Here is a 22,058-nt window from a genome sequence, read left to right as displayed (position 1 = left end):
GTCTCTAATTGGATTGTCTTCAGATATTGCTCTACGCACCACACGACCAAACCTCCTATTTTCCAGGACAAAAAGGTATAAACAATACGTAGTAGGAGACAAAATGTAAAACAAAAGAGAAGAAATTTGTATTCAATGAACAAACTTTGGTGGAGATAATATAATTTAAAAGTATTACACAGCCCATGGATTGTCCCACTTACACAGAAAATCGGTAAGATAAAAATAACATTAGGTTGTCTTAATAATCGAATGGTTTTAATTGAGCATTTAAAGACTTCCTCACACACATATAGTTATCTTAAGAGTTTTACAATGTTTGTGTATTTGATTAAGTTGATGTTGTAGGTTAGTTAGTTAAAAAATTATACAAATTGTTGATAATATGAGAGGTAGGGTTGCCAGCTATCAACTACCACAACTAATCCGACCGATCCATCTATCCATCCACCCATTTTGTCAACCATATTCTCTCTTTTTTCCTTTTCAACTGTTTGATATCTCCCCATCAAACTCACATGTATATAAGCTTCTTTTCACACACACACGAACCATCCAATCTCAGCTTCTTCCTTCAACCACCAATAACCCATCACTGCCAATCACAAACCAGATATCCACACCCTTCAAAACATTCAAAATGAACGCTGCGGAGCATATCGCTTATGATATGGTCATGATCACTCTATCCATATCTCTCATCGTTCTTGCCATCATCCTCTTCCTAGCTTGCAAGAAGAAACCCGTTGAATCCGAAGAAACACTTCCCGTTAAGTTGTGTGCTCGTGCATACCCCTTGACGGAAGTTGATGCCGCCACCGATGGCTTCAACCACAGGAGAATCATCGGGCAGGGTCGCTTGGGAACCGTGTATGCGGGGACTCTGGAGAAAGAAGAGCTGTTAGCCGTTAAAAGGATTCACCCCGTTCTTGTGTTGAGCAATGCAGGTTTTGGTTTCTCATCCGTGTTGAAGTGGCTCTCATTGGCTCAACACCCGAACGTAGTTCCAATCATAGGGTTCTCAGAAGCAGCGGGTGAGAGAGTAATTCTGATGGAGTTTGTGCACATGGCGAGCTTGGACTTCTACTTGCATAAAAACAAAGACGGGGCTTCACTTCTGGATTGGAACAAGAGGTTGAGGATTGCAGCTGGAGCAGCGAGAGGGCTTGAATACCTGCATGAAGTGGTGGCACCAAACATTGTACATGGGTGTGTTAAGTCGTCTAATATCCTGATCGATGTGAACTTCTGTGCTAGGATTTGTGATTATGGGCTTAACTTTTTGGCACCTGTGGAAAAGAGAGGAGTGGTGGGGTATGTGGATGATGAATATTGGAGTGAAAGAAGGGGTGGTGGAGCTACCAAGGAGAGTGATGTTTATGGGTTAGGAGTAGTCCTGCTGGAGCTTTTAACAGGGAAAGGGTGTGAGGGAGGGTTGTTGGTGAAGTGGGCATTGCCTTTAATTAGAGAAACCAGTTTTAGTGAACTTTTAGATCCTAGGTTGGTGATTCCTTCTGACACCAAGCCTCTCGTTAGATTAGCCAAAGTTGCTTTAGCATGTGTCGGTAACTCACGGAAATGTAGGCCTTCTGTCGCTCAAGTGGCTACCATTTTGAACAATTTAGAGACTGAAGTCTGCCTCTGATCCCCATCATCATGATTCACCAATTTGCCTTCAGTTTTGTACCACCAATTGCCAGGAATTGAATGCAAACGGCATTAAAAAAATCTTAGTCTTCTCTTATGATTAGTTAATGAATTTATTGAAATAAAGAGGAGAAAAAGTGTGATGAGTTTGGTGAGGTTGAGATTCATCGGATGCGAGTAATTGGTGAGAAAATTGGTGGAATTTTGAGGAATAATTTTTTGTTGGGGAATTTTGAAATAGAAAGGTGGGACGGTGCCGTTGTCCTTAGGGCGGTGAGTATTAATCTCTGCTTCCGTGTAGCATGGGGATCCTTTTGGTCATGAAAGTGACATATTTTTGTATTTATTTAATTCTTAGTTTCTCCAAACTTTTAATGTCTGCATATGTACCTATTTTTTCCAGCTTGTGATTAGGTACCCATTGTACATTTTTATAAATTAATATCGTTATTTCTTTTAGTATGCATACAGCTAGTACCAAAAAGGAAAATAATAGGAAACAAGTAGTATAGTGTATGAAAGATAAGTAATAATGATAACATAACAACAATCCTCTCCGTAACGCATGTTTTGATTTAAATAAACTGAGTTGTAACTACATAGAGATAGACGGAATATCAATAATATTTATTTTAAAATAATATCTATTTTACTTGTAGTTTTTATTAAAAATACTCATATCCACATCTTATCCACCCAAAAACATCAACAGTAGCGAAACAGAAGATCCGCACCGCCGCACAGCTGCACATACCCACCACATCGTCGAACCGCTTCAACGCCGCACCGCCGTATTGTTGCACCGCCGAATACCAAAAGTTAAAAACTCTGATGAGTGGGAGAGTTGGAATTTTCGAAAATGGAACTTGGGGGATGAGAAGAATCTGAGAAAGGGAAGGTGGGGCTGCTTTGAAAGTGAAAGTAAAATCCGAATGAAGTGGAAAGTTAAATGTTAGGGTTATTTAGTAAATTGGGTTAAAAAAGTGAAAAAAAAATAAGAAAAGATTATTTTTGTAATTTAAAAAAATAAAAAAAAACTGAGGAGGTGTAGGTTTGAAATAGGGAGGTGGAGGAATCAATGCCCTTACCAGGTTGTTTCGCACATTGAGACCCAATGTTTTGGGCCTTGGCTATATGTTTGACCCAACATAGTTTAAGCAATGAAAATCAACCATGGGGTTGAGGAAACACTTTATAAATACTCATGAAAACATGCATATATGTATTCACTTTTTATATGATAAAAAAAATATATAATTCGATTTTGTAATTTAATTGTAGATAATTTTATTTATTCAGCAGATTTTTTTTATAAATAGTTATTTTAATTTAAAAAATAATAAAACTAAAATTATTTAAAAGATAAATTTGGTAAAATTGATTTTAAATAATATTACTTCAAGGATAAAATAGAAAACAAACTGTGAACAGAAAAAAAAATCTTTATATAATGGTATCAATTAATCATTGTTTATTCACAGTTAATTATATTTTTACTCCTTTTTATATGGAATTCAACATTACAATAAAAACAATACCAAAAATTCATCTTGAAAGAAACAAAGATGGAATAAATGGACTTCTTAAACAGTGTCAAGAGTTAATATCAATTTGAATTTAAACATTGGGTTGGGTAGATGGGGAGAACAAATTAGCAAAAATATACAGAGAGAAATTTAGATTATTACTTACTCTTTTTCTAAATATGCGGCAATCTTTTTTTATAAATAGACTAAAACCGCTATAATGTTCTTTTAAGAAATTGATAAAAAATAAAAAACACAACAACATAATTTGCCCTTTGTTTAAAATATTCGCACATTCTAGCGATGATTAGTTGCCAAAACTAGGAGGCCCGATTAAAAACTTTTAATTCTATATTAAAAAAGATAAGTGATAGAGATAATTTATATAACATTTTTTCTATTATTAAATTAAATTAATTAAAAAATTTAATTTTTTAAATCTATTTTGCAAATTGGGTCACAATTAAACTCATTAAAAAAATAATGATTTACAGACAAAGTTTCCAGTTCTTGACTTAAAACTGTGATAAGGTGAGAAATGCAAGCTTGTATAATATTGTTTGGACAAAAACATTATATTGGTGCATTTGATTTTTCAAATTCAATAAAATTGATAGAAGAAATACAGCTTGACAAATAAAAAATCGCGTTACCTAGCTTAAATTATTTACATATTTTATTAAAACGAAAATCTGGTTACATAGTACGATTTTATGATTTAATTTAATTTTATAAATGGCAGAAAAAAAAATAAACACGGGGCTTACGCTTCATTTTGTTTGTGAGGTTTTAGTTTTCATGTCTAATGAGATACATTTGAAAATTGCTTAATTAGGTAAAATGCACTTAGTTATTTTGAAAGTTGGCGCCTGAAAAAGTGTTCTTAACTAGACCGCACTTAATCCTTGATAGAAGCGTATATACGAGAGCGTAGCCAAACGTGGTCTCCAAGCAAGCAACTTCTTCCAATATTTAGACCCACCCTATATTTCTGCCCCTTTTATAACCTCTATCTCCTCTTTCTCTTTCTCTCTCCGAACAAGAGCCAACCAGTTAGGGAATTCAAACTCAGTTCAATAATTGAATCGAACAGAAGAAGCAAATCTGGAATCCCGGTACGATTAAATTCTCTCTTTCACAGTTCATTCAGATTAAATTACTGAAAAGACTAGTGTCACTGACACAAACCTCACCGAGGAAATTCGAACTGGAACATGCCACTCCTGGGACCGTAACATGGAATTCAAAGATCAGGTATTACCATATACTTCAATGTTTCTATTTCTAATCTTTAAATACGTATGTTTCCTTAACCTATATATGGTTCTGCTTTCATCTTTTAAAGTTGTTTTTTTAAGCACCGCCTTTAATTACTTTTGTATTTAGGGTGGAATTTATTATGACTTGCCGGGGTTACCACCTGGAGTGAAATTTGACCCAAGTGACCTAGAAATACTACAGTATTTGGAGGCAAAAGTTGGGTCTGATGCACGCAAGCTTCATCCCCTTATTGATGAGTTCATACCAACTATTGAAGGCGAGAATGGGATTTGGTATACCCACCCAGAAAAACTACCAGGTGCTCCATGTTTTGCTTTATTTTATTTTTAATTAATATTTTTTTTTCTCTAATTAGTAGTATAGGATGGTGTTTTAAAATACCTATTGAATATATGTTGTGTATGCATCAGTGAAATTCTCATATATTGAGAGACACACGTATAGTTGGACAGATACCACATGCATGAAATTAATTGTTTTAGCAATGAAATGATTTTTTCTTTGAAAAAAAGCTCTCTAATCATAAGGCGATTGAATATGCTGAACACTTTATGTTCTCAGTATTAAATCAGATCTACGATATTAACATTGTAATATATTTTTTCAAAAAAATGGTTTTATGAACCTTCATAAGATATGTACTTAAAAAATGTTATTTAGTGATTTTTTTTTTCATTTTGTGAAAGTTTTTTAAACTTCTATAATTAGATTTATTACCAAAATCAATTTGCGAAAATTGTTGATGACTTTTTGATATCAAATTAATATTGTAGAGTTTGTTTTAGAAGATTTTAAACTTTTTTTTATTGATGACTATTATTTCTGTGAAAATTTGAAACTTTATTATAATTATCCATTTGCATTTATAATTTTTTAATTTAATGATTTTTTATAATAAAAAGTAAATAAAATATAAAATTGTAAAATACATGAAAATTAATTTTATTAATGATTTAAGATAAAATATATTTATTGATAATTATAATTTAAATATAAAAAATATACATAATGTTTAAATAATAAGATTGACTAAAAAATCTAACATAATGTTGAAAATATCAATTGAAAATACATAGGCTAATATTGATGATTTAAACAAAGTCACTTAAAAACATAATCTTAGCTTCAATTTCAACTTTCAATATGTTGGACTCTTTGAGATGAGATTATTGAGCTTTGTTATCCTTATTTGGTAGGTACTTCCAGCACTACTTGTGAATTCTACTAATTATTTTGAGAACATCTTCTAATGCAAGACTGCAATAAAACCAGCAAATAAGTAAAAAACATTTTTATTTGTTGCATCAAGAATTAAGAATCAACGCCACAAAATGACATACATTCGTAACTTTCTATTCAACTAACAAGAGAGACAAAAACAATTCCAATCAAACATAGAGGAAAAGTTATAAAACCTAAAGCCTCAAAAGAGATCCAATAATCTACTGCCGTTGCCTTCACGACCTAACAAACATTCATAATAAGTCTTTCCTGTAGAGCCCAATAGAAGTGATGGAGAATATTTAAGAAAAAAATAAACACTAAAAAAATTGAGAAAAAAAAAGTACTCCCAACCAGAGATACCTATAACTTGTGTCTCCATCAAATTCAGAAACTCACCAAATAAATTAATTCTTTAATTGTAAGGTGCAAAGATGCTAGCTAGTTGAATATCATGATTGATCCAATATTCAAACCGAAAGAGAAATCCTAAACGAAGACTCTGCTTGCTGCAGACAAATAAATGCAAATAGTTCAACACCTAATATAATTTTATAAAAGTGAAAAGCGTTATGAGACTCAATCCTCACATGAATAACCACGAATAATACAATTAACGGACCACAAGAACGGAATGATTGGATAATCTTCACAACGAAATTTTATCCCTGTCACGACAATAGCAAAATGTAAAATGTGAAGCGAAAAAACCAAAACCAATACTAGTAGGAGCTGCAACATACATTTCGTAATCCATGCCTCAACCCAAACCTATGCTGATCTCTGCTTGACCTATATGGCAGTTGGGCTTACAAATAAAGTTTGAGAAAGAAGAAAGAGGTTAAGGGTATATCTGTAGTGCTACGTAATTGGGAAAGTCTTATCAGTTAGTAGCTTTATAGTTGTAATACATCCAAAGTAAAGAGTATGTGTCTCTATGTAAACATTGTATTAATATAAACAAATATAAGGTCTGCTAGTATATTAAAATCAGTTTCAGTAGCCAGTATTTATTTTCCCTTCACTTCTGCTCAACTTATACAGTGTATGGTATCAAACCAGTCTCATCCACTTTTGAAAAGTAGCTTCTCTTACAATTGACTCCAATTCACAATGAAATGTAATAAATAAGAGAACATGGGAAGTTTCCAGGGACATAAAAAGAGAATATCTTTACAATAATGAAATACTGAATCTTCATTCCATAATCTTATACTAAAGAATCATATGAATAGATTTGTCCTGGTCATCTCAGAAGGAACACTGTGTAAATAATATCTTACTGATAAAAGAATAAAATGAAAAACAAGCAGTGAAGAGTTAATAAGGTGTGAAACAAGCAGTGAAGAGTTAATGAGTGTGTGTGTGTGTGTGTGTATATATATATATGTGTGTGTGTGTGTGTGTGTGTGTGTGTGTGTGTGTGTTTTGTGTAGATGTAACTTTTGTTTTCATTCATAAATCACTTGTACACTTGAAAAAAAAAAAAATTAGCCTACACTATATTGAAACAATTATCCTTCCTCATTTTATTCATTTCTTAACAACCATTTTGTCCTAAAACAAATTATTACACACCAAACTCTATCTGTCTCACCTAATATCATCTGTACTTTTGTCATTCATAACTTTATGCTTGAATTCCCATATTCTAAATAACCTTATCATTAAATTAGATATATAGTAATGAAATAACACATTTTATTATTATTTTCTCTATTTTGTATGTTTCTTCATCGTGTCATATCAGCCGCATATCTATGTATGTATTTACCATGGATGTCTATCATTTTCCTTTTCCATAATAACATTTATCAATATAATATTTCATTACTTATTACACTAATACTGCCTTTCATTATTAACCTAGCTGCTCCTTTGAGCAAGTGACGTAAGATAAAAGTGCTGATCTCAATTGATGAGAATATGAATGATTATTTTCAATTAGTGCACACATCTATTAAATTATGAATGCATTAGAAAATAGACTGTTCGAATTTGTCATTATGTTGCTATGTTTCCTTTAAAGAACAACATTTTTTCACTGTATGTGTTGTATTAACCGTTATGTCCAGAAAGTAATATATAAGTTCCCATGTAATGCATATATAAAAATCTAGTTTATATGACCAAATGTTTATTTAGAATGGGAGAGATTAGAAGTTATTGAATGAAACAATGCAGGAGTGGGCAAAGATGGACAGATCCGCCACTTCTTTCAGAGGCCATCAAAAGCATACACAACTCGAACAAGGGAAAGAAGAAAGGTTCACACGGATGAAGGAAGGGAAAGAAGAAAGGTTTACACCGATGAAGAAGGAAGTGAAACAAGATGGCACAAAACTGGAAAAACTAGAGCTGTTTTTTCAGCTGATGGTACTGTGAAGGGTTTTAAAAAAATACTAGTACTCTACACCTACTATGGCAGGAAAAAGAAGCCTGAGAAGACTAATTGGGTGATGCATCAATATCATCTTGGCAGCACTAAAAAAGAGAAAGATGGAGAATTAGTTGTTTCAAAGATCTTCTATCAGAGGCAACCCAAACAATGTGGTAATAATCCCAATATCATAGATGAGCCGTACATGAAAATGTTGAATGTTGATGGAAGGGGCCACAACAATAATACATCACTTAAAGAGTTAGGAGAGAAACTAAAAATTTCATTACTCTCTTCTCTAAACCCTAATACACCATACTACCCTATTTGTAAGGGATAGTAGTTCATCACACAGTGAAAGAAAGGAGACTCCTAAAAAGCCTACTAGAAAATATATTACAGTTCAATGCTCACCCTGAACTTGGAGCATATAGATCATATGCACCAAGCTTGGAACATATAAATTGAATTCTAACCCCCTCACAGATTTGGTTAGGTTGTCTATGAGTTGTTCATTAGAGATGACAAACTCACTAACAAGTTTCTTCAACAACAATTTCTCTCTAATAAAATGACACTCAATTTCTATGTGTTTTGTTCTCTCATGAAATACTGGATTAGAGGCAATGTGAAGGGTTGATTGGTTGTCATAGTACAATTGCATATGCTCATTTTCATAAAATTTCAATTCTTGAAGAAGTTGTCTAATCCACACATCGCATGTAGTTAAAGCCATAGATTGATATTCAACTTCAACATTAGATCGAGCAACAACATTTTGTTTCTTACTTTTCCAAGATACAAAGTTCCCTCTAAGTAAAACATAATGTCTTGTAGTAGATCTTCGATCAATTGGACAACCAGCCCAATCTGCATCATAATATCTTTCGATCTGAGTGCTTCCCTTGTTCTCATACAACAATCCCTGACTACATTCCAATGGTCAACATGTGGATTTTGCATAAATTGACTAACAACTCCTACTCGATAAGAAAGATCAAGTCTTGTTACAATAAGATAGATGAGTTTGCAACCAGCCTTCTATATCCTTCTGGGTTTGAGAAAGGTTTACCTTGATCTTTCATTAACTTTTGATTTGAGTCCATAGGACTCTCAATGGGTTTGCAATTTGTCAGACTTGCTTCCCCCAAAATATCAAGAGCATATTTCCTTTGTGAAATGATACACCTTCTTTTGACTATGCCACTTTAATATCAAAAAAATATTTTAGACGACCCAAATCTTTAGTCTGAAATTGGTTGAACAAATGATTCTTTAATTAAGTAATTCTAGTGACTCATTTCCTCTAATAACAATATCATCAACATACACCATAAGATAAACACATTTGTTAGGAGAAGAGTGACCATAAAAAACCGAATGATCCTTCTCTCATCGTTTTAATTCAAAATTTTGCACAATCCAACTATGTTTACCAAACCAAGCTCAAGGTAATTGCTTCAAGTCATAAAGTGCGTAATTTACAAACTAACCCTGAACAACAAACCCAAGAAGTTGTTTCATGTATATCTCCTATTCTAGATGGCCATTGACAAATGGCAACCATATCAGATATATCGACAAAGTGAAAATTTTATGCCCCAAATCATATATTAAAACAAATACCAATCAATAATATTTTTTTACTGATTCAACAACACTTTTAGACATGTTGTATGGTAGATTGCCGCGGAAATACTACAATTGGAATGAAAACTTAAAAGTGGAAATAGAAAATGAAACTAACCTCCAGTAATAGTTGCTGTCACAAGAATTTTCTTGTGTTTTTATAATTTTAAATTCTCATTTTCTGAAATTCTGACGGTGTAGTATAAGATTGGATGATACAAATACAAAGTATCAATGAAAATTGACTACATTTATGGGTTAACTGTTTCATAATAGGAATATTGGTTTCAGTATATCTCATATTATACCCAAATTCCAATAAAATAGGAACTGCACGTGGGTATCTGCCAACTGAGAACTTTTGTTGAAGTTCCTGTACATGTTGAAGGCATTTTCCAACTAATGGTTTTATGTTTGCTGTCTTACAGGAAGCCAAAGTATTGTAAACTCATTCAACAATGAAGGCAATGGGAATACGAACTTCAGCAATTCAATAATCACATTTGGAAGCTGTTACTATTCCTCAACTTCTGTTTGTGAGACTGAAGACTCATCAAACAGGTTTGATGATGTTGAAATGTAATGTATTTCTAGTAGGTTTTTAGGAGCTTCCTTATATTCCTTGTATGCTGAACTACTATCCCTTATAAATAGGGTGGTATGGTGTATTAGGATTTAGTGAAGTAATAAAATTTTTAGTTTCTCTCAACTCTTTAAGTGATGAAACAAAATATTGAAACTTGATAGAGGCCATAATGTTTTCAAACAAGTTCTTGACTGAAGAACCCTTTGGAAAACTAAATAAATAGCCATTAGCTAATAGGGTTAATTTAAATATTATTGATTGGTATTGGTTAATAAAATCAGTATAATTTGCTATAAATGACCAAGGTTAATAAAACCCAAGACTAGGCATAGGTAATACACCTGCTTCTTTTTCTTCTTTGGTGTTCTCTTCATTCACGGCTTGTGAGAATAAGAGTTAGAGCTTAAACTACTTCCATTGTCTGTCCTTGATCTGGAGGGTCCTCTTACTTTGAATTTTGAGCTGCTTCTGCTATTTGATGTGTTGCTCGATGAATTTTGTCAAAAAGATGACCCAAACCTTGACAAATTGATATTTGAAGGGTGAGAAGGAGGCATCAAAACTCTATAACTAATCTACATCTATATAAATGGTCAGACATATTAAAAATTTGAAAATAGCCTTTCATATCTATTTCATGTTATGAAATATTGCAAATTAAAACAGACAAAATTGCTATTCTTCCTACACACCTGCTTTTTTCAATCCTTGGACAGGGCTGACACACCTTTTCCAGAAGCACTAGAATCCTGCTCTACAACCAAAAATAAATTAATATTAGTAGATTTCATTAAAATAAAACACGCTTGCAGCATCTTAATCGTTAATTCTAATTTCCCTGGCACAATGTTGGACAAATGCCGGAGGTTTCACGGCAGAAATAAGAAATAAGAAAACTGAAACCCAGGAGCTCCGATTGAACACCCATGGCAAGTTAGGACACTGGAAGGAAAAATTAAACCATGTTGTAGTTGCAGAGTGAGAGTGAGGAGAGGCAATTTCGAGTGAGAGAGAGTGACGGGAAGCCGTTGCAACAGTGAGCGAGAGTCAGGGAGCAGGGAGGACAGTTGCGAAAGTGAGTGAGAGTGAGGACGAAGAAGGAAGAAGGAAGAAGCAAGGGTGTGTGTGTGAGTGAGTGATTTTCGAGAGATTTTCGAGTGGGTGATCGAAGTGTGAGGGCTTGAGGAAAATTTCGAGTAAGGTTGCGTGAAAATAACTTTTCATTTTTATTTTAAATAATTAATCATTTTTAAATTTGTATATAAAATCAAAGGTTAAAATTTTTTTTTGTCCCAGTTTTGGTTGGGAAAATTCGAAATGGTCCCTGTGTTGATTTTGTGTTCAATTTCGTTCCAAAGAACCAATTTTATGTTCAATCAAATCCTTTTTAGTAACTCCTTTAAAATTGTTAACGGCAACGTGTCCAGATGTGCAACTGCTGAGTGAGGTGTCATTTATTGGGTGACATGGAGTGGTAGGTGACATTTAAAGTTATTTTGATTTTTTTTTATATCTTTTTCACTGGTTCATAGTTTTCTTCTTCACTGGATCTTAACAGCCTCCTCGTTCTTCTTCTTCTTCCCCTACGACCTCCACCACCACTGGGCAAAACCTTACCCACCTTGCCATCAGCCACCTAGCATCGTCGTTGTCCTTCATAAAGCACCACCAAAATTGTGCCCTCACCATCTTCATCACGATAGAGAATCTTCCATGGCCATCTTCAAGAAGCTCCGCCGTTAGCCTCGCAACCTCCATCTACATCGCATCTTGATCAGAGAAATCTGCATAGCGGCACAAGCAGAACCTCCATCATCTCGCACATTCATCTTCATCACCTGCAAACCCATAAATCAGAAAATCCCAATTTCCATGGAACCCTAAATTGAGCCGCTGTTCAACCTTGCGAGTTCGTCTCCTCGCAATGGTACCTGCAACAAAACCCAGAAATCGTGAAGATGTGAGGCTGGACTTTCGGCTTAGCCCATTGATAAAGATGCTTTTTTTTAGGGTTTCCCGTTTCTTCATCTCTCTTACTCTTTACACTTTTGTGGGTTTATCATTTTCTTGGGAAGGTGGGATTGTTGAAAGCTTGAGATAGATGCTTCTGTCTCAGGTTGTCATCCTTCAAAATTGTAGTAAAAATGGGAAGAAGATTGGAAAATAAAAACCCTAATTTAGAATCAACCCTCTTCAATTTATTCCCAAAATAAAAACCCTGATTAAGAAATTCAATTTAAAAAATTCTAACGGCTAAAAAGGACTCCCAGTCAGCAAAGAAATGACACATCACTCAGCAGTTGCACATCTGGACACGTTGTCGTTAAGAATTTTAATGGAGTTACTGAAAAGGACCAAATTGAACATTAAATTCGTTCTTTGAGACCAAATTAAACACAAAATCAACACAGGACCAAAACGAATTTTCCCAACCAAAATTGGGACAAAAAAGAGCTTTTAACCAAAATCAAATACATAAGTACTATTACATATAATAACCTCCGAATTTAAATTCATACGTAAATATTAATAGATAAATCAAATTTTATTATAGTGTGCGGATTGCTACAGTGCTCTTTACATAAATTATGATAATGTCCATTTGAGCTATAACAGGGAAAGCTCCACACAGCTAATTGTTGCAGCTGACTACTCTTACATTCGCTATGCAATGGATACAAAGAAAGCAAGATTTTAAACTAACATTGGGAAGAGTTTCTAGATAAAGTGTAGAAGTGCTTGATATAGGGTTTTCCATACTCATTTAATTATAGTATTTATTATATGCCCAGTTATAGGATGAAGAAATCACGCAGTTGGACTAGTAAGCTGGCTTCCTTATTGAGATGCATATAAAGTATAAGTTTATAGCCAGGCTAGGTATATATATATATATATATATATATATATATATATATATATATATATATATATATATATATATATATATATGTATGTATGTATGTATTTGGATTACTCTAGTTTAATTTTAACTTTAAGGAACATGTACTTTCCTAGAATGTGTTTATAGATATTATGATGTAGTAGCAGGATTTGTCAGAATATTTTTACCGGAATATATTAGAGAGATTGTTTAACTCTATAATATGAATTGTTTATATAAAAGATCTGCCATTACTTTTCCATAAAATGTTAAAACTTAATGTTTGTCTATTATTATAATTAATCACCTATAACATAAATCATTTAGACTTTAATACGTGTCAGTCTTATTTTTATAGACTTTTAATTCATATTTAAATTCACAAGTTACTGAGTTTTGACTACCTAAGAGCACTATCTAATGTATTTATATATTCTATTTTTGTTCATAATCGAGTTTCTCACCCCCTCAATCCTACGTAAATTGGTGAGATGTTTCAATGTTATGTAATACATCTGAGCAACTTTTCTGGGAAGTTTATGCAATAGAACCTTCTTTTTCTTTGAATGGGGGTGGTGAAACAATGTCAAAGTAGTAGATTCGGTGTTACTTGTTCCTTTATCATGAAAGACTTTTTACAAGTCTCTCCTATCTTCAATTTAGTATTTTTATCTATCTATCTTTATCTCTCTATATAATTACATGCAGTTTATTTATGGATTGAGTATCTTGACCTAAATTATCAATATATTCTTTTTATATTCACAAAATAAATAATTTATTTTCTTATGTTATTAAATTTATATGGTAAAGATAAAATATTAGATACATGTGGTTTGTTTAAGTAATATATAGACTATTTTAAACTAATTACGAGTCGTGTATACTCTCAAAAGATGGATATGCCAATTATACATAATTTCTCCTCTATAAAATAGGAACATGTTTTCATTGAGGATAACGTACGCAATATTAAATAATTTAGAAAATACCAGGTAGGATGCCGTAGTTTTTTTAAATGATTAAATTGGAACAAATGTTATTTAACTCTTTAAATTGATGATTTTTTTTTATTGAAAGTCATAATTGTAAATATCGCTAAAAATACATGTTTTTGCCCATCATAACTATTTTTTTTTAAGAATGTTTATAAATATCTTTTTAATTATCAAAGAAATTATTTATCTTATTTATTGTAAAAATATATATTCTATGTAATTGTATTAAATGCACTAATAATAAAAATTATATTATAATAAAAAGAATACTAATAAATTTATCTTACTTTATTGATAAGTGTATTAAAAATTATTTTTTTAATCATTTGACATTTTTTATTTTTATTAATTATAGTTATTTTATTGTTATGTGTGAAAGTTATCTATTATAATATAACAATATTATAATATGAGAAAATAACATACTAACAAATTTATCTTATTATCCATTTTATTTTATTGACAAATGTAATAAAAGTTAATTTATTTAATCATTTGACATTTTTATTTTTTTATTTATATTTATTTTGTTGTCATGAAAATTATTTTACTTTTCTTATCTATTTATTTTATTTTCTAATTTCTTTTTTTTATAATAACTTTCTTTTTACCTTTTTATTCATTTATTTTATCTGTAATCTAATTTATCAATACTATTTCATTATTCTTAATTTAATTCATTTATAACTTCAAATTAATTGATTTTTTAATAAAATATTAAAAAATAACTTATATTTAAAATATAAATTTTTGTATATGTTTTTAGTTTAATCTTTTTATGATTTATATTTTGTATAAATTATAATAATTTTTGTGGTACTAAGAAAATATCAAAATAAAACAAGAAAATAAAAGTGTTAATTAGTCAGATGCTCCATATTTTTAAGTTGGTTTGTATTTATCAAAAAACTACAATTACATTCTAAATTTTGATAACTTTTGATAAAGTGTCTCAATTATCTCAAACAAATATGAATATAACAATTATATAAATAATAATTTTTGTGTGAATTTGAAAATGTATAATATTACTCCATTTAAAAAATAAATAAAACTAATCTAAATAAAAAATATATAAAAAAAGTAAATTAAAATCAATACAATGATATTAACACTACCATGACCAGACACTGAAAATATCGCGTGCGTCAAAAATCAAATATGACAATAAAAAAAATTTACTAAAAAACTTGAAAAACTAATTGAAGTTTTTTTTTTAGAACTTTTTTAAAAGCAAAATTGACACACTTACAATGATATTTTGACAACACTTTTTGATAACTTTTTTGACAACGAGACACATGTCATCATTTTATTGGTCTATTTGAATTTATGTTTAAAAAATATTTAAAACGGACCAATCACAAACTGTCACGTATGTGTTGTCAAAAAATTGTTAAAAAAGTGTTGTTAAAGGAAGTTTTTCCCTTGCTAAAATAGACATTCCTTGTGCGTATACTATACGTATTCCGCGGAAAAATCCTCGTTAAAAAAACAACAAAAAAAACAAAAACAAAAAACTTAAGGCTTAAGCTAGTCTTGCGTTGCGTGGCTTCTCGGAGAAGCTCACAAAGACGTGTCGGCGGATGCCAAGTGGAAAATTATAACATCGATGGCTATACTCTTCTGTCCCCGCGTCCATTCTTCCTATTTTGAATTCAACTTCTTAAACAAATCACATCATCCCAAATCAAATTTACTTCAATGCACATTGACAAAAACATCCCTTCGAACGTGACCTGTCACCGCTTACCAAACATCCAAACAACGTCCATCACTTTGGCAGAAACTCTCCAGTACCATAGCATAATCTCTCTTCTAATGGAATAATATAAATAAGATGCCTAAGCCAGACACAGAAAGAAACACGTTGAGAAACATTTAACAGAAAATCAAATATCCAAAGGCAAAAATTCAATGAGCGTTGCATGTCTTCTTACGTAATATAACACTATGAAGTGAAACTACATTCAACGCTTATTTAACATCAAATTACTTCCTCAACATATACATTCGTTATTAACGTTGTATATCTCTAAGACAATGGTTAACACGCTTTGCATGAAACTCTGAACACATTTTTGCTGTCTCCAGTAGACAATATACGAGGATGAATGATAGGTATGGTATGAGTGTGAAGGGAAATTAAAGGTGCAGCGAGAGATATTGACTATTTTAATTAATGTGAAATCTCTTTGAACAAGGCAAATAATTGGAATGTACAGCATCTGTCGTCATATTCTACATCAACATTTTTTATCTGTTCTTATGTACATGTATGACGTGTAATTTTTTACATATCTTTTCATGCACTCCAATTAAATTTGACACTTTAAAAAAATAAAGTTATGAAAAGTTTTCTTAACTTAATTTATAAATAAACTAAATTTAACTTACAAATGTTATTTTCTAAAATGTCAGAAAAAAAAATCTAAACAAATTATAATTTCTTTAAAAAATAAACACGGGGCTTACGCAAGGTTTTAGTTTTCATGTCTAATGAGATAACTTTTAATTGCTTAATGAGATACCCTTTTAAAATTGCTTAATTAGGAAAAGTGCACTTAGTTATTTTGAAACTTACCGCCTTAAAAAGTGTATGTACTTATTCCTTGATACAAGCGTACATACGAGAGCGTAGCCAAACGTGGTCTCCAAGCAACCTTTCCCAATATTATTTAGACCCACCCTATATTTCTGCCCCTTTTATAATCTCTATATCCGCTTTCTCTTTCTCTCTCCCAACAAGAACCAACCAGTCAGGGAAATCAAACTCAGCTCAATAATTGAATCGTAGAGACTACGTAAGAAGAAGCAAATCTGGAATCCCGGTACGATTAAATTCTCTCTTAGCAACTATACGCTTGATTCAGAATCAACTAGCTTTACCTTTCTTAACCCTTTTTCATCTTGTTTTTTTAGGGAGCTGATATTGTAGGAGGGTTTGGAAGAAAATTAAAAAGTTTTTGCTTTTTCAGATATACGTGCATGTGCAAAAGGAAACTAACACAAAGATGACATGGTGTAATGACTTTGATGAGGAGAAGATGATTGAATCAATGACTATTACTCAAAAGACTAGTGTTACTGACATAAAACTCCCCGAAGAAATTCGAACTGTAACATGCTCCTCCTGCGGTCATAACATTGAATTCAAAGATCAGGTATTACATATACTTCAATGTTTCTATTTCTAATCCTTAAATACGTATGTTTCCTTAACCTATATATGATTATGCTTTCATCTTTTAAAGTTGTTGTTTTAAGCACCGCCTTTAATCACTTTTGTATTGTACGTGCGATGAACTGTTAGGGTGGAATTCATGACTTGCCGGGGTTACCAGCTGGAGTGAAATTTGACCCAAATGACCAAGAAATACTAGAGCATTTAGAGGCAAAAGTGGGATCTGATGCATGCAAGCTTCATCCCCTTATTGATCAGTTCATACCAACTCTCGAAGGCGAGAATGGGATTTGTTCTACACACCCAGAAAAACTACCAGGTGCTTCAGGTTTTGCTTTATTTTATTTTTAATTAATATTATTTTTTCTCTACTTAGTAATATAGTATGGTGTTTCAAAATACCTATTGAATATATGTTGTGTATGCATCAATGAAATTCTTATTTATTGAGAGACACACGTATTGCCGGACACGATACCGCATGCATGAAATTAATTGTTTTAGTAATGAAATGATTTTTTCTTTGAAAACATATCTGTAATCATAAGGCGGTTGAATATGACAGCAGAACATTTTATGTTCTCAGTATGAAATCAGATCTAAGATATTAACATTGTAATATAATTTATTTATTTTTTTGGTTTAAAAATGGCCTTTCTAAACAATCATCTTATTTAAAGATATGTAGTCAAAATTCAGATGAGTTGGAAATTCTGGCATATATATATATATATACATATATATGAATTCAGTTGGACAGCCTGAACAAATTGTGTCTTTCTTGATTCGTTGTTTTTGCTAATGTAACGTGGCAAAGAAAACTTTCCGTCCAGAATGTGTCGTTCTTAAGATGATTTATGTTGAAACAAAGAAACATATTAGAACGAGGCACCTTTTCTATATAACTAACTTCTTGTTCAAGTATGTTGCAAGAAAGTTCTTAAGTTAGCAATGACTACCTAACTCAAAAGTGGCATTCTATCTTACATTAATTACCCATGTAACAAGATCCAAAAATGAAAATCAGCCCATAATTATAACAATTTTTAATTTTATTTTATGTCATATTTAAACCTTTATATTGATTATTTAATTATAAAATGTAATTCATAATGATTTTATTTAATTTTTATTATAATTATCTTAAAAATATTATTAGTAGTGATTCATAATGTAAAACTTTTTATAAATGTATAATTACTAAAATATTAGTTTTTTAGAATGGCATTTGTAATGTTAATTAAAAGAATATATCATTAAGTTTTAGAACTAAAGCAAGTAATTTTCTTTTCTTTTTCTATGATGCTTCAACCACACCCTTAATCTAATTGAAGTATAGCTAACGATTCATGAGTATTGATACATATAAAATATACGCATACTTTATCAAATGTATGTATATGTATATGTATTTTGGGTAGGTATAACTTTTGTTTTCATCTATAAATCACTTGTACACTTGAAAAAATAAAATTAGCCTTAAAAATCATCCTTCCTCATTTTATTCATTTCTTAACTACCATTTTGTCCCGGAAAAAAAAAATATTGCACACGAAACTCAATTTGTCTCACCAAATATGACCTGTACTTTTGTTTTTCATAACTTTATGCTTGAAAATTCCCATATTCTAAATAACCTTATCATTAAATTAGCTGTATGGTAATGAAATAACACATTTTTTTTCTCTGTTTATATGTTTCTTCATCGTGTCATATAAGCTGTATATCTGTGTATGTATTTACCATGGATGTCTATCATTTTCCTTTTCCTTAATAACATTCACCAATACAATGTTTCATTACTTATTACAAGTCTTTCATTATTAATAGCTGATCGTTTGAGCAAGTCACGTAAGAGAATAAAGAGACTAATCTCAATTGATGAGAATATGAATCGTCTATTAAATTATGAATGCATTAGAAAATTGACCGTTCGTATTTGTCATGATTTTGCTATGTTTCCTTTAGAGAACAACATTCTTTCACTGTATATGTATTGTATTATGTACAGAAAATAATATATATGTTACGTGGTAATGGTTATATAAAAATCTAGTTTATATGACGAAATGCAGGAGTGGGAAAAGATGGACAAATCCGCCACTTCTTTCACAGGCCATCAAAAGCATACACAACTGGAACAAGGAAAAGAAGAAAGGTTCACACAGATGAAGAAGGAAGTGAAACAAGATGGCATAAAACGGGAAAAACTAGAGCTGTTTTTGCAGCTGGTGGTGCTGTGAAGGGCTTTAAAAAAATACTAGTACTCTACACCAACTATGGCAGGAAAAGGAAGCCTGAGAAGACTAATTGGGTGATGCATCAATATCATCTTGGCAGCACTGAAGAAGAGAAAGATGGAGAATTAGTTGTTTCAAAGATTTTCTATCAGACACAACCCAGACAATCCGGTAATAATCCCAATATCATAGAGGAGCCGTACGAGAAAATGTTGAATGCTGATGGAACATCAACGCCTAAAACTACAACTATTGTGGATTGCTACAATGCTCCTTACATAAATTATGATGATGTCCATTTGAGTTATAATAGGGAAAGCTCCACACAACTAATTATTCCCAGCTCGGTTGTTGCAGCTGATCACTCTTACATTCGCTATGCTATGGATGCAAAGAAAGCAAGATTTGAAACTAACAATGGGAAGAGTTTCTAGGTAAAGTGTAGAAGTGCTTGATATAGGGTTTTCCATACTAATTTAATTATAGTATTTATTATATGCCCAGTTATAGGATGAAGAAATTACACAGTTGAACTAGTAAGCTGGCTTCCTTGTTGAGATACATATGGAGTAGAAGTTTAGAGCCAGGCTAGGTGTCTCTCTCTCTCTCTCTCTCTCTCTCTCTCTCTCTCTCTCTCTCTCTCTCTCTCTCTCTATATATATATATATATATATNTATATATATATATATATATATATATATATATATATATATATATATATATATATATATATATATATATATATATATATATATATGTATTTGGATTACTCTAGTTTGATTTTTAACTTTAGGGAATATGTACTTTCCTAGAATGTGTTTATAGATATTATGATGTAATAGCAGTATTTATTAGAATATTTTTACCGAAATTACATTGGGGAGATTATGTAAATATTTGACATAAGACTTTGATATATGTGGGTTTTATTTTTATAAAGTTTCAAGTCAATCTTAAATTGTATTGACAAGTTATTGAGTTTTGACTACCTAAGAGAACTATCTAATGTTTTTAATCCCAATATTTTAGGGTGATTTTGGTTTTAGTTCATTTTTAAACTAAGGTGTAATTTAGTCCTTCCTTTTAGTCTCTTTTTTACCAAATTTTTTTAACTTTATTTATTGTTTCAAGCACGTTTCATTATAACATTTGGATTGTTTACACTGTATGATACATTTTTTGCTTTATTGTTAATTGAGAAACGCATTTAAATCAATAAATAATGTCAAAGTTGTAGATTCTTTGTTACTTGTTCCATGAGTTTATCCCGTAGAGTCATTTGATATTTTTTATTTTTGTTTTATTTCTGTTTATTTTAATGTCATTTGTGTATGAAAATTATCTATTCTTTAGAAGAAGAAGAAAACGCTAATAAATTTATTTTTTTATTTATTTTCTTTTATTAACAAATCTTTCAAAAGTTAATTTTTAAGTTATTTAATATTTTTAATTTATTTTTTAAATATTAAACAAGTATAAAGTAATTAAAAAATAATAATTTATATTTAAAGTATTAAATTTTGAACTTTTCACTTTATCTTTTTCTAATTTTTAATTACTTAATGATTTAATAAAATTAAATTTAAAAAAAAATTATTTTTATTCTTAAAATAACATCATTTTGAAAATAATATATATTTATTGATAATATAAATTGCTTACCCAACAACATAAAATAAGTTAATAAAAACATGTATTATGCGCTAACTTATTGACTAAAGTCAATTACCTGTGAAATTTGAACAAAAAATTGGAAAACGCGCATATCCATCTTACAAAACTCATCTATTAAGAATGGAAATTACAAAAGAAAAACATTCATGGAAAAGTTTTCATTTGTCTTATAGGTTATTTGCAAAATTAAAAAAAAAAATTAAAACTTTGTAAGAATAATTTAATTATCTAAAATTATATCATTTCAAATTTTATATAAAAGCATATAACAAAAATTGAGATTCTTCATACAAGTTTTATTTTAAATATAAATATTTTTATATTTATTTTGCATTAATTAATTAGAATATCATCAACTCAATTTTAATAACAATATGGATCAAATAAGTGAGCGAATTTCTTATTCATGGTTTAAAAGAATACTCATAAATATTTATAAATATTTAAAAATATATATTTTATAAATTTTTAAAATAAAATGGTAAAACAAAATATAAAATGTAATATAAATTAAAATTTAATTTTAATTAAATTTAACCTAATAAAATATAAACTAAATTTAATTTTAATTAAATTTAATTTAATAAAATGTAAATTAAATTTTATTTTAATTTTATGTAAATAATAAATATCTACAATAATACAATACTTACGTCTAACTCATTTATAAGTCGATAGATAATAAATACCAATGGTCATTATTAATGTTGTTTTTTTATTATTGATATAAAAAAAATATTATTTCCCATCTAATTAGTTATTTTTGTTAACATCAATAATTATTATTTTTTATTGATATTATTATTA

The 22,058-nt window shown here is 30.5% G+C and overlaps 3 protein-coding genes and 1 long non-coding RNA gene across 8 annotated transcripts; 3 read left to right on the top strand and 1 right to left on the bottom strand.

Moving 5' to 3' along the window:
- Positions 1-204: 204 nt before the first annotated feature.
- Positions 205-2,106, top strand: LOC106775714 (serine/threonine-protein kinase-like protein ACR4). Its single transcript, XM_014662870.2, has one exon. It carries the CDS (start codon positions 386-388, stop codon positions 1,643-1,645), a length of 1,260 nt encoding a protein of 419 aa, XP_014518356.2. The 5' UTR covers positions 205-385; the 3' UTR covers positions 1,646-2,106.
- A 1,938-nt stretch (positions 2,107-4,044) lies between these two features.
- LOC106776208 (NAC domain-containing protein 10-like) lies at positions 4,045-10,393 on the top strand. Its single transcript, XM_014663587.2, has 4 exons — positions 4,045-4,427; positions 4,560-4,752; positions 7,860-8,228; positions 10,113-10,393. Exons 1-4 carry the CDS (start codon positions 4,410-4,412, stop codon positions 10,265-10,267), a joined length of 735 nt encoding a protein of 244 aa, XP_014519073.1. The 5' UTR covers positions 4,045-4,409; the 3' UTR covers positions 10,268-10,393.
- On the bottom strand, positions 5,492-13,114 carry LOC106776209. Of its 2 annotated transcripts, XR_002669827.1 has the most exons (4): positions 10,963-13,114; positions 10,612-10,789; positions 6,266-6,343; positions 5,492-6,184 (listed from the first exon to the last, which is right to left on the bottom strand). It is a non-coding gene; the product is annotated as an uncharacterized LOC106776209 (long non-coding RNA). The 2 variants fall into 2 exon arrangements; XR_002669826.1 differs by having other exon boundaries at positions 5,492-6,343.
- A 3,658-nt stretch (positions 13,115-16,772) lies between these two features.
- On the top strand, positions 16,773-20,223 carry LOC106775471 (NAC domain-containing protein 73). Of its 4 annotated transcripts, none has more exons than XM_022787329.1 (4): positions 16,773-16,983; positions 17,131-17,316; positions 17,466-17,664; positions 19,412-20,223. In XM_022787329.1, exons 2-4 carry the CDS (start codon positions 17,167-17,169, stop codon positions 20,008-20,010), a joined length of 948 nt encoding a protein of 315 aa, XP_022643050.1. In that variant the 5' UTR covers positions 16,773-16,983; positions 17,131-17,166; the 3' UTR covers positions 20,011-20,223. The 4 variants fall into 4 exon arrangements, with proteins under 4 accessions (XP_022643050.1, XP_022643048.1, XP_014518080.1 ...); XM_022787327.1 differs by having other exon boundaries at positions 17,075-17,316; XM_014662594.2 differs by having other exon boundaries at positions 16,778-16,983; positions 17,075-17,316; positions 17,466-17,655.
- The last annotated feature ends 1,835 nt before the right edge of the window (positions 20,224-22,058 follow it).

The sequence above is a fragment of the Vigna radiata genome, chromosome 10, assembly GCF_000741045.1.
Source record: "Vigna radiata var. radiata cultivar VC1973A chromosome 10, Vradiata_ver6, whole genome shotgun sequence".
In the NCBI taxonomy this organism is placed as follows: Eukaryota; Viridiplantae; Streptophyta; class Magnoliopsida; order Fabales; family Fabaceae; genus Vigna; species Vigna radiata.
The sequence above is the reverse complement of the archived record's forward strand: the minus strand, read 5'-3'. Positions and strand labels throughout refer to the sequence as shown.

Excerpts from the sequence above, each read along its gene's own strand:
- LOC106775471 (XM_022787329.1), top strand. The coding sequence starts at position 17,167 with ATGACATGGTGTAATGACTTTGATGAGGAGAAGATGATTGAATCAATG. Across the intron at positions 17,317-17,465 it reads ACATTGAATTCAAAGATCAG|GGTGGAATTCATGACTTGCC; the intron begins GTATTACATATA and ends ATGAACTGTTAG. Across the intron at positions 17,665-19,411 it reads AAAACTACCAGGTGCTTCAG|GAGTGGGAAAAGATGGACAA; the intron begins GTTTTGCTTTAT and ends GACGAAATGCAG.
- LOC106776208 (XM_014663587.2), top strand. Across the intron at positions 4,753-7,859 it reads CCACCCAGAAAAACTACCAG|GAGTGGGCAAAGATGGACAG; the intron begins GTGCTCCATGTT and ends GAAACAATGCAG. Across the intron at positions 8,229-10,112 it reads GAGGCAACCCAAACAATGTG|GAAGCCAAAGTATTGTAAAC; the intron begins GTAATAATCCCA and ends GCTGTCTTACAG.
- LOC106775714 (XM_014662870.2), top strand. The coding sequence starts at position 386 with ATGAGAGGTAGGGTTGCCAGCTATCAACTACCACAACTAATCCGACCG.